General features: G+C 33.1%; 1 protein-coding gene across 1 annotated transcript in view; it reads right to left on the reverse strand.

Annotated features, from left to right (window-relative positions):
- Nucleotides 1–12,783: 12,783 nt before the first annotated feature.
- Nucleotides 12,784–14,634, reverse strand: part of LOC127845532 (mucolipin-3-like) — a 13,363-nt gene continuing 11,512 nt past the window's right edge. Inside the window, exons 14-15 of the mRNA XM_052376539.1 lie at nucleotides 14,156–14,377; nucleotides 12,784–13,625 (exon numbers count right to left, since the gene is read on the reverse strand). Of these exons, the coding sequence (XP_052232499.1) occupies nucleotides 13,287–13,625; nucleotides 14,156–14,377 (561 nt within the window). The 3' untranslated portion in view covers nucleotides 12,784–13,286. The remainder of the gene's footprint in view (nucleotides 13,626–14,155; nucleotides 14,378–14,634) is intronic.

Below are 14,634 nucleotides of genomic sequence, written 5' to 3' on the forward strand. Positions count from 1 at the left end.
AAAGATCAAAGGTTGATTTTCCTTATAACAGCATTAAACTTAGTGCCATTTCACGGTCAGAAAAACGTTATCAGGAATGGACATGCGATCTTCAAATACAATCTGCTGAAAGACTTGAAACATAACAACTTGACAGACGTATTTACAGGTACAAATAGTAATTTAACAAATAAGTCTGCTTAAATATATTTCAAACGATGTACCTGTTGCTGGAAAGATTTTGCATTAACATATTTTGCTTTGTATATTCAACATTAATTTAAATTCTCTTTTGCAGCATTCTCACAGATTCATGTAAGCTGACGTTTTATCTAAAGTTTATTAAATAAAGCGACTTGTTAGCGCTTAAAACAACAGATATTGCATATTGGAACGCTTTTGAAACAAACTTTGCAGCATTTTTTTCTTCAAAATTTCGTAAATGTATTGATTATTTATTTAAGTTTAGTATATGCAACAGGTACCGGTATTAAAAGCTATAAAATGTTGTTTGTATACGTACCGCGTTAGAATTAAACGCAGGGCAATATGTATTTACATTCAACAACTGTACTTGCTTGAATTTTATTAAATACAGCATAACGATAATGACCTCAACGGTGAAGTTGACATTGAACTGCAGATTAACACGAAAAAAGTCTCATGCCAACGCTTGAATATCACAACAATCAGTAATTTATTAGCTATGGATGCAAAAACATAGATTTAATAAGCGAAAAAAAGCATCGCATTATACTTAAATGGTTTTAAAGATTCAAATATAATAGTTGTTACGAATAACTTATAAAATGGCAACATATAACTTATCTTTTCATACAAGACTAATACAACTTGTAAAGGCTAAACATATCGTGTAAATTTAGCACCTCTAAGTCGCCTATCAATAAATGTTTAATTTGCCTTTTGCTGCCTGGTTGTCAGAATTTCCTTAAAAACTGGAACACAATAGGACAATAGATCAATACACAAATGCCTTAATTATGCACGATGTTAAATTGTGTGTCTATTCCGATGGATTTTATCGGTAAGCTTACTTAAAACATTTATTTGACAAAATCACGAAATTCACATGGTACATGTTTGGTAGCTCTGGTTTTAAAATAGAGAGCTATTCACTCAATTGCATAAGGTATTTCGATTTGTTAAAGCTTTTTAATCTGGGATCTCCGCTCTATTTAACGGACAAGAATTTAGATATTAATAAAGTTGAAATACGGTTTTTGCTTCTTAATTATGAAACGAATTTAGTGATTGTCATCAAACTATAAACATATTTAAATTGTAGTAAATCTCCCTTAATAATAGAGACTATTCTATGACAATGCCATTACTAATACACATAGAACTAGTATTCCGCTTTATATCATATTTATTACTTTGGCATTTGGAATAAAACTGACATCGAAGCGTCAATATATATGTGAGTTAATATAGAAAAATGATTTCAGTTTAATGATTCGGGAGAGCTATTTTAATGATATAAATAAATATATACTTAATATCTAGTCCTCGGTTAGGATTGCACGTGAGATGAATGATGTCAATATTTAGTTTCGGCTTAAAAAATCGCGTAAACAACCAACTGCGTGAGATGCAGACCATTCACGGGACGCGACGCGCGATTTTGAGATCGCCCGACAAATGCATGCACTTTATGCATCACGCAAGGTCACTGGGTTTGCCGTAATGTGTCTGATTCAGACGCGCGAACAACGCTCGACAAACGATAGTCACTACGTCATGCGAAAAAAAACACTTGTCATTTCTCGACTTTCTCAAATGACAAATGTTGAGGATAACAACGTTAATTGGCTTATGGTACAATGCCTGATCTAAGCACAATGCCCTTATGACATGTGTTTGAATGTTATTTTCATTTTCTTCGAGGTTGTTGTAATAATCGTAATAGTTATAAATATATACGTTTAATTATATAGAGTATATTTGACAGTGTGTATATATAATTAATATATATATTCACACATATCGCCAGTTACGGGGTCTCTGATTTAGAAATAGGTCATGGCGTTCCCACTTTAAATACATGTATCTCCATAACCTTTTTTATCCGATATTAACACGAATTAAGGTATATATGGGTACCTTATATAGTATTATATATAAATACGTCATTTATTTAACGTCTAATACAAGGAAATATATAGCAAAATTAATTGCGAGGTATACAAAATTTCAATTTCAGACGTGATTGTGGTTTTCGATATAACACCTTATTGTGACATTTGATTGCATTACCTCCCCTACAATTGCAGAAAAGTCTTCTGTTTTCAGAGTGTTGCGCATTTAATAACATAAACAAAAAAAAATCGTGTTGAAATCTCTGAAAAGTAATAACCACAATTATGTAAGGACACGTTGTTTTGGAGCTCCATCTATGTGATACAATGGTTATTGAAGTACATGTTGACCATGTGCGAGTGCGCAAAAAAACGATTTGGTTTTCGAGATAATTAATTCCTTGTTTATTAAGAGCGTACATGTCTATGACAATACTGCTAAATCACCAACTCATATTCATCTTATCGATAAACGCATCCGGCTACACGCCGCTTTCAGTAAGGAAGAACTTTTCGAGCGTAATTATCTTACAACACAATGTCCTGTTCCAAGACATAAAATATCCCGTGTAGCAAGAACAGACACGAATGAGCTTAATAACCTTTAAGAGCTGGCGATTGTTTTTTAATATTGCAGATTGAAATGTAGTAAACAAACATTGTATACTTGATTGCTTATGCATGCATAATAGTGGGCAATGCAAAATAAAGATTTTAAACGTCAATATCTATGCTTAACATAACAATATGAATACCAAAATGGACTCAACGTGCGTGGCTGACACATTTCACGTAACACCATTCAGTCAATTTATCAGTTCGCCTGTTTGATAAGTTCCAAAGAAAACTGAAGGTGAATATTACATGATACTCGGTGACTAGCTCTATGAACGGTTTCATTGACCCTAAATAATAGTTCGTACAATACTATAGTTTTCATTAACCATATATAATATACAACTTTTTGTGAAAACGGTCACTTAATTTTAAATGCATACACACTAATTCGATCTAAAAACTCAAAGCCCGAAAGCGAAATATGACGGCGGATTATAAGGATCGTGAGTTTATACTTTCGAGAATCGAAAATGGTTTCCCCATACTGGACATGGACACAATTTCTCAAAGAGAAGAAATAGACAATAATTAACTTTTAACTGAAAAGGTTCAGTTTTGCAATTTTAGAATCCTCTCAACCAATATCATCAGAATGTACCTTGTTCAGACGAAGTACAAATATAAGTTTTATTAATAAGTCTGGAATTACTGAATTGACCGAACTTAAAAATTCTCACAAAAAAACTGAAAGTTCCATTGTGACAATCATTAATTTGACATGTATTTTTCTGCGCATAATCAGTACTTCTAAAGGTAAACTTAAGTATATAAATACCAGAGGTGTTGCTCCTAAAGCGAGCGTTAGTGTAACCACTTTGCTAGACCATTTTGCTCGACCGATGTACACATGCGATCAAGTGTTAACCCGCGATGCTGATGTACATTGTATTCTGCATTTCGTCCTTGAATGAATGTTCATGGAAAACTATGCCTATAGTTAATGCATAAATGCTGTCGTCATAAATTTACAAAAGGAAGCTGAAATAAGGCACAATCAATAACGTAGCTTGGCTGTTTATTTTCACTAAACGGTGTATAAATTACAATTATAGTGGTGTATAATATAAGAAATATGTTATGTGAATATGCTATGCCCGAAATCAGTCTAATGTTTTTCGAAGGTTGTCCAATATCAAACTATTCAATCGCCCCTCGAGTTGTTTACCTCCTCAAGTGGGTTTACAATATACACCGTAATTACAAGAAAAATATCTAGATGGATGTCTTGTTTGTTCGCATGTTTATGCATATCCTTGTTATTTTCTACAGTAAGAAACATTTATTGTATGATTAACTGTCGAAAATGTATAATAAACAAACAAATTAAGGCTCAAAATCATATATAAAAGGCACTAATATTTGAATCAATCATATGTGTATATAGCGGTTGCAAAGATTAGATAGAGCTATGCTCGGAACCAGCATTGTTTTACTATTACAAAGATTGTTTGTTGTGTGTAACCTTTTTTCTAAACTTGTGTTCAGTTTCGATTTAAAAAGGTTTTTCCGCGTTGAGATTGTACTTTGAAATTCAGATTGCCTGGATTGTAACAAGTGTTTTGACGCCTAATTTTAACGACGATAGTGTGTGGCATATCTTTCATTTTGTGGATACAGCAGTGATCAATGTAAAGCAAACTTTTAAAATGAATTCTATACAGTACACATTTTGACATTTACTTAAATCTTTGCATTCGTTTTCTTCTTTAATTATGACTTCACGAAAGCAATTGTGTTCGCCATGTCTTCGAGCAAAAGTGGAAAGAAAGGCAGTTGTTTACTGCACCGACTGTCAAGAAACAATTTGTGGAGAATGCAAAAATACGCATGTACAAATTAAGGTTTTGATGAATCACAAGTTTTGCGATATCGACGAAGCGCCGCCACTTGCTGTTCATAATTTATTGAAACGTTTATCTGCTTGCTCAATACATCACAACGAAGAGATCATTTTTACATGCAAAAACCATGGATCATCATTCTGTAACAAATGTTTGCTGTCATCTCACATGAAATGCGACCAAGTACGTCTTCTGTCAGATGTTCTTGAACACGAAGATCTAACTGACTGCAACACTGCTCTATGTACGTTTGAGGATAGTGCTAAGAAACTACTAGAACATGAGGATGTCCAAGAACACAAGCTTACTGAAATTCAAGATGACGTAAGAGCAAAGTTGCATATCCTCAAAAAGAACATCTTTGAACGTTTTGCACGGCTTGAATCCAGCGTACTTGAAGAGCTCGCATGTAAAAAACTGGAAATTCAATCCACTATTAACAACCAGAAACATGAGGTTGAACAATTTCTTATGGAAGTGCATTCCAATGAACGTATGATTGAGAGTGTTGTGAAATACGGAAGCAAGCAGCAGGTATTTCTCATGAAACACCAAGTACTGAAAGACTTGATTGGTAAATTGGATTTATCAGAAAGAGGCCTGAAAAGAAGCAAAAGTAAACTGGCTTTAACTTTAAAAGAAAACATTGCCGTTGACCCATTTCTGACTCAACTGGAGTCTGCCTTTACACTAGAAGTGGTAAATGATGATGAAACGGAAAACAGTTCCGACTTCATAATGAGCGAGTTTAATTCTGGACATCGGGTTCATTTTATTAAAGATATTTCACTCCCCGAGTATTCTTATGCAGAGTCGGCTATTACGTCGTGTGTGTGGATGGGCCAATATGTCGTCATTGGAAGAGGAAGTCGCTTGTTTGTTGTGGATATAAATCTAGACAAAATAACGACGCGAAAATGTAAATCTAGGCTAGGATCAATAACAAAAATGGACCAGTCAACAATAGTCGCTTATTTACGAAAAACGAACACTATTGAATTAGTTGAATTCAATGAGGGGAAAATAACAGCAGTGAGAGAAATACATCCGAAGGCAACTTATAAAGGAGTGTTTGGGATTGAACCTGTGGGAAGCTTAGTATGTGTGTCCGAGAACAAGGGGACGATAGATATACTGAACAAGGATGGAAAAATCGTGCAAGAATGTATGCTAGACGACCATGCTTCCAGAACAGTCATTTTTGCGAAGTATTGTGCATTTGATAACCAAAAACAGATTATTTACATGTCTTGTTGTGAACTCTATAAAGTCATCGGCATAAATATGTCCGGCCATGTTGTATTTGAACACCATCTTGGTGATTATGCAGTTCCAAGCCAGTGTGCTATTGGTACTGATAATAGCATATACGTTACAGTCGATGGTCCATTAAACGAGTGCTGCGTTGTACAGATCAATCACAGTGGTGGACTTGTTCAGAAGATTTTATCTAGTAAGATAAAGAGGTTTGTTGGAATCTGCTTCAATGACTCTTGTGACAAATGTGTTGTCGTTGGACAAACGTTGGAAGTGTTTTCATTTGACTAACAAACCGGAAAGTAAAACATTAAAAACAAAAGATGTTATGATTATACCATGAAGAAGTGCGAGACACAATGTTCGTGTATGTCGTGATATTTAACGCAAAGTTAAGCGTCCTTGAACTCGTATAAATGTTGGATACTTAAATTATTGTACATATGTCGTGTACAGTGTTATGATAATTATATCCATTTTGAAATGAATCTTTTAAGAGTGTTTTTTATAATATTAATTGAGAAATGCAGGACGTATTATGCGTTATAAACACTTTTTTTTAAAGATTGTTGTTCCCTTGAACTTAGGCAATTAATTCAATTAATTAACTTGAAGCTTTTTTACTTCATGTGTGATTAATATTGAAGCAGAACAAAAAAATGCGATTAATGACATGTTTACTAATTCTCAACTTTTTTACCTGATTAAAATGAGCCATGACTGGGGTATTAGTCAGCTTCTACGACCGATTTACTTCATTGAGTACAATTCTACTTTGGTTCACACACTGTAATTCAATAGATTTGCAAATGTATGTTATACTTTGCATGTAATTATCTGGCGTAAAACAATTTGGATTATACCTAAACACAATAATTATGGATATTATAATGTACAGTTTGTCTGTGAAGCAAAGATGTAATTTGTAAGGGTATTTCTTTGTTCGTTCCCTTTTTTATGTTTGATTTGAACTTGCTATTATGATGTTGTTGTTGTGTTGTTGTTTTTCGAGGTAATGTGCTTTTTGTTTAATTATTAAATCAGTTGATTGTTTGGCTTTCTTAATTAATTAAAATTGCGTATGACGGTGATTGTTGCATCTTTGATGACGAAAAATATTTATTCAGATATTGTATTCTGATAGAGGAAATACAAAGTTAAACTTGATGACACTTCAACCAATAAATCTTCATAAAAATGATATTTCGAAACACTTTAGCACGTCGTGGTGGTGTGAAACGCATCTCTGGCCTCATCTACGAGGAGACCCAAGGTGTCCTCAAGGTGGTTCTTTAGGACGTCATCCGCGATGCCGTGACATTCACTTTATTTTTGCGAGCATTCTTGTAAATTAGTTATCAAAACATTAAATAAGCCGAGCAATTCTCAATTGATTGATTTTTATCGCGAATTACCGCTTATAGGCCCCAACTCTCCACAGATCCGAAGTGTCAATATGCTCTTTTCACATGCCTGATATCGAGGTCTTTTTGAGCTGCCCCGCTTGATGAAACGAATCGAAATGCGAGGCTGATCATGTGGAAGCTGGGATTGCCTTTAGAGTTAATATAATGTTCAGTAGATGAAATGTTCAATTGTGTCGATACACGAATCACAGTTGAAGTAAATTTTTGAATTGCGTCTACATTGATATCTGGTCGTGGGGTGTGACCCCTTATGTACCATTCCCTTTATGTACCAGTCCCTTTATGTACCACTTTGAGACTTTATGTACCACCTATATATTATAAAGGTGTTGTCCATTCATTCATAGCAGTGTGAATGGGCATTAATAAGTGTTGATCGAGTCAAATTTGAGTTAATCAAATATTGTCTACTATAACATTGCAATTCATTGTACTGAATCATTTATTTCTTGCTATCAGAAAAGTTTTGACAATTTGGAAAAAAAGTTCAATAAAACTGATTAACTTAGAAACTCAGTTCTTACTAAGTAAAATATTGCTGAATTATATGTTATATCTATTTTGTTATTGCAATACATAATGTAATGTTAAGAACCAAAAAAAAAGTTAAATAAAACTCAGTAACTTGGTAACTCAGTTCTTACTAAGTAAAATATTGCTAAATTATATGTTAAATATAAAAATGTAGCAATCTAAATTACATAAACACAATTTAAAAAAAAAATCTCAATTAGAATTATAATTGAAATTTTGTTCACATTCATAAATTGTTTTATTTCCAATAGCAAAAATAAAACAAGGGACAAAATTGTCACAAAACCAGGTTTTCATTTTGAAAAAAATCTGATAAAGGGAGACAACTCAAACTGAACTTTTGAAATGAACAAACAAAATTAACCCCCTTTGTAAGTTTTTTTTAAAATAAATCTATTTTTAGTCGTGGCAACCTTGACATTGGAGATATTGACGTGATTCTTGAGTGCGACACACCGTCCCATGATGGTGAACAAATGTGCCAAATGATTTTAAAATCTCATAATGAATGACATAGTTATAGCCCAGACAAGCTCATTTATGGCTATTTTTTACCTTTGAACTCAAAGTGTAACCTTGACCTTGGAGATATTGACGTAATTTTTTCGCGCGACACACCGTCTAATGATGGTTAACAAATGTGCCAAATGATTTTAAAATCTCACAATGAACGACAAAGTTATGGCCCGGACAAGCTTGTTCCGCCAGCCAGCCAGCCCGCCCGCATTCGCCAATCTAATAACCAGTTTTTTCCTTCGGAAAACCTGGTTAATTATAAAGCTTAAATAAAATGAACCTTATGCAATGGTTACAGTATCTCTTATAAAGACTAATGACACTGTCTGGTGCTCAACAGCTCTAAATTCCTCACCTATGCCAGGTGTGAAATGTCATGTTTTTGAGTAAACATCCCAAACCAAATGGGTCCTTCTTCACAAGTGACACATTCCTCAAATAATTAGACCAATTAACAACAACATTTATACTTTTATTTAATTTTACATAACAATTTAACATAGCCCAGCACATAATACTGCATTCCGTGGTTCCTCGTCACCATCTGCTCGGACACCAACCGAACTGTGAGGGTGACGTCGTCCGCCTCTGTACGCAACCTTCTACCACCTCAAACGTTACGGGACCATCTGGGATGACATCCCTGTTGGGTGGTGGGTCTGGTAATTCCCTGAAAGTATATATGATATAACATTAATGAGATGTTTATAGTTAAAGTAATAATAATAATCATATATTTTTTAAATATTTTAATTCACTTGTCAATTGTGCTTGCTATAGTCCAATTATTGTGTAAGAAAGGACAATGATTTCTGATTAATGACACCCATCCTGTATGTGAGGTCTCTCTCTTATGTCTCCATGGACATTGAAAGAATTATCTTGAAATCCGTTGGCTGAATGGTCTGCTGGTTCGTCGGCAGCGGGTTATGCTGGTTCGTCGGCAGCAGGTTCATCTGCAGCGGTATGGTCAAGTACGGCAGCAGGATGTTCCCGACACTGATCGCAAGACCAGGGAAGTTCAATCTACTGCCTCACCATCCAGCGATGCTGTCTGAGGGTAATACCTGAAAAAGGAAAATAAAAATGAATTCATTTAATGTTCAACTATTGAATTAAATTACTCTTATAATCATAGGATAATTAGTGAGCACTGTGACAAAATGAAAAAAAAATGTTATAATGACATTGTAATAATTAATATAAAGTATGTTTTTTCTCTTTTTTTGGGGCTACAAAATTATTTTATTTCATACAGGATTATATAATAATTTAACTTAACTTACCAGTGTTGCATGTCCTGTGCTGCCATCTCTCACAAATATCACACGAAATAGCTTCATCATCGTCAATGACATTGGTACCACAATCAATACAAGAAAAAATAATGTCTGCCATGATGTTGATATGGTTTACATATTGAATATCACCAGCATATATACACACTTTAACAATTGAGCAACAACACTTACCTTAATTACTTGATAACCTGTGAAAATTTCTCTTTATCCTCCCTTTGATTTTTTAATTGAAAATGAACGTGATAATTTTATAATTACATAGGTACCTAATAACTTTATATATACCACAAATAGACATCCTTTGATGACACCACCAGTTAATTTGTTTGTAAACATGATTAAAGAAGGAATTTTTAGATTTTTCACAGTTTGAAAATTAAGGTCATTCTCTAAACATGATTAAAAAAGGAAATAATTTTATTTTTTACAGTTTGAAAATGAAGGTCATTCTCTCTTCTCTTCAAAGCATCACATTTCAACTATACAATAGGAAATACAAACATTTTAGTTATACTTAGTCAGGATAAGATAGTGACAAATGGATTTTTATAATATACTTTAATTTCAGGTAAGAATATGAATCATTTATTACTACTGGGGCTAATAAATTATACTTAGACAGTCACTGACACACAAGCTGGCATTTCTCAATATTTTGCAAATTAAAGAAGCATATCACTGTGAACGTTTGCATTAAACTGTCTCAAATATAACACGAAATATTTCTCACGTGGGAAAAGTAACGTCATCATCCATTGCGAAAATTATATTCTTATAAGAAACAAACATATTTGATAAAATGATTATTATTTCTATCTGATAAACTCTAATTAAGGTCTTTTCAATTAATTGTATAAAAAAACAAACATAAAAATCAGGACCTAAATATAAACTTTTAATATATAAATTACCTCCCTTGATTAGAATATAAATAAGTTATATGTTGTAAAATTAAGCATAAGCGTTTACTAAAAATCGACACTCAAGTCAACTTTTGAAACATAATGTTTTTACTTTCTTAGCTAAATTATACAAAAATTGATAAAAACTATAAAAAACATTTTTTTTATGATTGTGTAGTTCCCCATTAACAGTGCCTGTTTATATTGATTAAAATAGGTAGGGGGAGTATCTGGTATAATAATGTCGCATATATTTTAAGTTTCAATTCGAAAATTTTGTTTGTGGAAACCTTTATTAAAACTCTTAAAATGAGGTCATTTGTCTAAAGATATTGCGTTGTAATTGTACCTGCAGATTAAACTGAAAAGTGGCCGATTTTATTAAGTACAATTGTCCTATGAAAATTGATAGTTTATGTCATTAATTTCTGTTCATAAAAGTAACATACACTGATCTAATTCTATTGAAATTTTCATGCTATGTGAGTTTTGAACCCAGGATTATATATGTGAAGTTTAGTTTCAACCAGTTGCCTAAAACAAAAGATTTTGTTAAAATAGTCCCAAAAGTGACCTGAACTACGTACACGACCAGTATTTTAAGTTTTTCGTTTATACTAAAACACACTTGTGTAACACAATTTAATTCCCGGTAATTTTATCGGTAAATGCGTATTGTTTTTTCTGAACGGTGAAATGAAATTAATAATATATTCTACATCCATGAATGATGATTCATTATCGCTTTGTTTAATTCAATTTATATTTACATAAAATCTGTTCCTTGGTGTGTTTTTTTAACATGAACAAAATCTTATCATCGTTATCATCGTCTTCTTCTTCGTCTGTGGTCCCGTCTGAGACAGATAGCCGACGAGCTTTTCCCATTGTGTATGGTCATATTAAATCGGAAATCGACGTTCAGTCAACAAAACACGTTCTAAAGAAAAGTGTGGCCGTTTGCATTGTCACATGGCAATTCTTGTGTGAATGGTTTCAGAAAATTTAGTACCTAGGAACACAGTATATATACCGACAGAGAGAGGAAATATTACTACCTTATGCTTACCATTACTTTTTGAAATTTCGAAGGGTCCAATGTAGAAAACATTCATAAAACCTATGACCTAAACGTTTTTCTGTCAAACTAATTATGCCCACTCGCATTTGTGGTGTCATGAGTGTTGGTTGCTTCCTCGCTTTGGTTTTGCAATAACGCTGCATTTGTTTTAAATTTAAAAAAGTGTAATACACATACCTAATAAAAACGATTTGTTCGGGTTTGACATCTATACGTTACACTAATACTCTTTCATTAAGTAACCCGTCCCCCTTTCTTATCCGCCTATTGTTGATTGAAGATGTTCGACTCGTTTCACTCGTTCATACCATGGCTATCAATGGGAAGAGAGCGTTCATGAACGGGTATTAAGAAAGTTAATACAATTAAACATATGAAACACGGAGTAATTGATAAGGGCAAAGGGCAAATCAAACTAACTTTTTGGATACACTGTTATACTGTCTTATTAAAAAGCAATGAAATGTCGAGCCACGATAAAACCAATGATGTACAAAGTGTTAATATGCATGTGCCCAATATGAAAATGGCATACGTACATTCACTATTTATAACAATCAAACTTAATTTCTTACAGATAAAGAACACTTTATTGCATACTGCTATGTTTCAACGAATATCATAATGTATATCAAATATATAATACATTGTAATGCCAAGCAAAATACAATCATATGTTACAACCTGTATTGTTAAAAAAAGACCTGTCTGTAATAAGGCTTACCTTGATTGCATAGTATTGCAAACTGTGTTGAACACTGTATTATGTGAATTTGGAATAAGACATCAAACTGGGAATGGACATCATTTTGATTATTTTCTCAAACAAAATTATTCATTTCATGATCTGAATTTATTTTTGTAATATTTTATCTATACGACAAGCTTAATAAGTCTTTTTTATTAGCAGTGATTGTATTTTCATCATTTTAACTGTATTTTTAAATTGTGTCAATGCAGCGCATGGACACAATATTTCATTTCATTTTGATTATTTTTAATCAATAAACAATCCAGTTTTACAGTAAAATTATTTTAAATGATGCTTTTTTATATGCAAGTATCTTTTTCAATTATAATATGTCAAACTAAATAAATACAGCATATAAAACTGCATATTATGCACTTTTGAAAAAAACATAATTTATTCCCGAATTGATGTCGTATTTCAACTTCACATAATACTGTGTTTTTAACTTTTTACGATTATACATATTTATTAAATAACTTAAATACATAATTTATTATAAAGCTTTTTGTTTCACATAATGAAAATGCAATATATTGTAGACAGGGCGACTATGGTTTCAAATAGTAAAATATCTTATTTGAATGGTCGTTCAGAAAACCTTTTAAACATCGACACGAGACATTAGCTAGAGAGTTGAGATGATGATTTTAATCGGTACCGGAATATACAAAAGTCTCTTTTACAGCGATAGTGGGATTTTATATGCACACTATTTTAAAATACGAAAATTAAACTATATTAAACTATATTTACTGAATAATTGAAAAAACATATTCACGCCCTTGTTTTCCGTGTTTTCAAGACGGTTCACGCAGTTGAATTCATGGTGTGTTTTGATTGCCCAAACTTGTAGAAACAAATAAGCATCAATTGACCTGAATCAATATCAGTAATATCCAACTTGGATGATTATATATAAATTGCGGTTATTTGTTGTCTTCAAACCAAAACCTTAAGAAGACAAAATTTGTAACACTGCATCATAATTGTATGCAACTGAATGTAACTGTATCAATAAACCAGGCGAAGCATCGTTTGCTGTTGTCATGCGTTACTCCTTGAGAATGGGCGAGCATACAGTCGCCGTTAAGAAAATCAAACATGCAAATTGTCTCCATTTTTGCCTTGAGGTTTTGATACTCGAGTCCCATCTGTCTGGTTACTGAACACAGTTGATTAACGTCGGTCTCCTGATCAGGCTGTTGAAGCAATTTCTCCATGGCTTTTTTCATGTCGCCATTTTCTTGCTGGCTAATGTACCGGTAAAACACTCTCTCAAATCTCGTAATGTCGCTATTCAAGACCTCGCCGTTTTCTTTCTAAATATATAAACATAACATTAGGAGTATATATATTTATTAATGTACGCCTTTTCTTAACCTTTATAGTCCTTAATAATAATCATACGAGTTCCATACCAATACACATACTATCATTCTAAATCCATACTTGGCATGTTCATGATGCAAAGTGTATATGTTTTCTCTAATTACAAGTTTGTATGTGCTTATTAAGCAATAACTTAAACGTGTGTTCTGTTTCGTTTAAATCATTTGAAGCAAAGCAAATATCGAATATATTATTTATGTAAGTCTCATTTTATAACATGCGTATATATCCAATTTTCTTGTGTCACAATTTCGTATTCAATTACATTCTTACGTAGTAATCGCAAACTCTTTCAAATTCAATATGCAGGTCAATTTAATTTAATTATATTTTCTATCACCTCCGCTTCATGAGTACAATTGCTTATTAATAACGTTATTTTCGTACTCTTTCATTCGTAAATGCCAATGAATACGTTTATCTAAATCATTTTACACCTTACGCATTTACATGTACTCACTTTCATGATGATTTCATAGGCGCTGTTGAAGAGGGCAATAAGAAGATTCAGGATGATGATCGTGAAGAGGATGATGAAGCTGTAAGTGAGGATGCGCAGACTGGTCTGCACATACCCGGGATCCCCGACGGCATCCTTGCTCATGCCGCTGAAGGTGGCGAACACGTCATCACCCTGGGTCAAGGCGAACAGCGCGTCCGCCGACATTCCAATGTTTTGGAACTTGAAAAGGCATAAAGGCGTTTCTAGAGATGTCGATCATATTTAAATTGGTATGCAATATTATCAAAGCATCGCACTAGGACATCGCATCTTTAGTGATTTAACCGCTTGGTACAAAAGAGCACGTTCATTTTTGTGATTTTCCCAGCGAATATGGTAATGTTTGGTGATGATTGTAAAGTTATGGAATAATGGAACGTTATCTTTTAACAAAAGTTTGGGAATGGTTTCAATGTATCGTGGATTACATGGGATCC

This window comes from Dreissena polymorpha, chromosome 9 (genome assembly GCF_020536995.1).
Source record: "Dreissena polymorpha isolate Duluth1 chromosome 9, UMN_Dpol_1.0, whole genome shotgun sequence".
In the NCBI taxonomy this organism is placed as follows: domain Eukaryota; kingdom Metazoa; phylum Mollusca; class Bivalvia; order Myida; family Dreissenidae; genus Dreissena; species Dreissena polymorpha.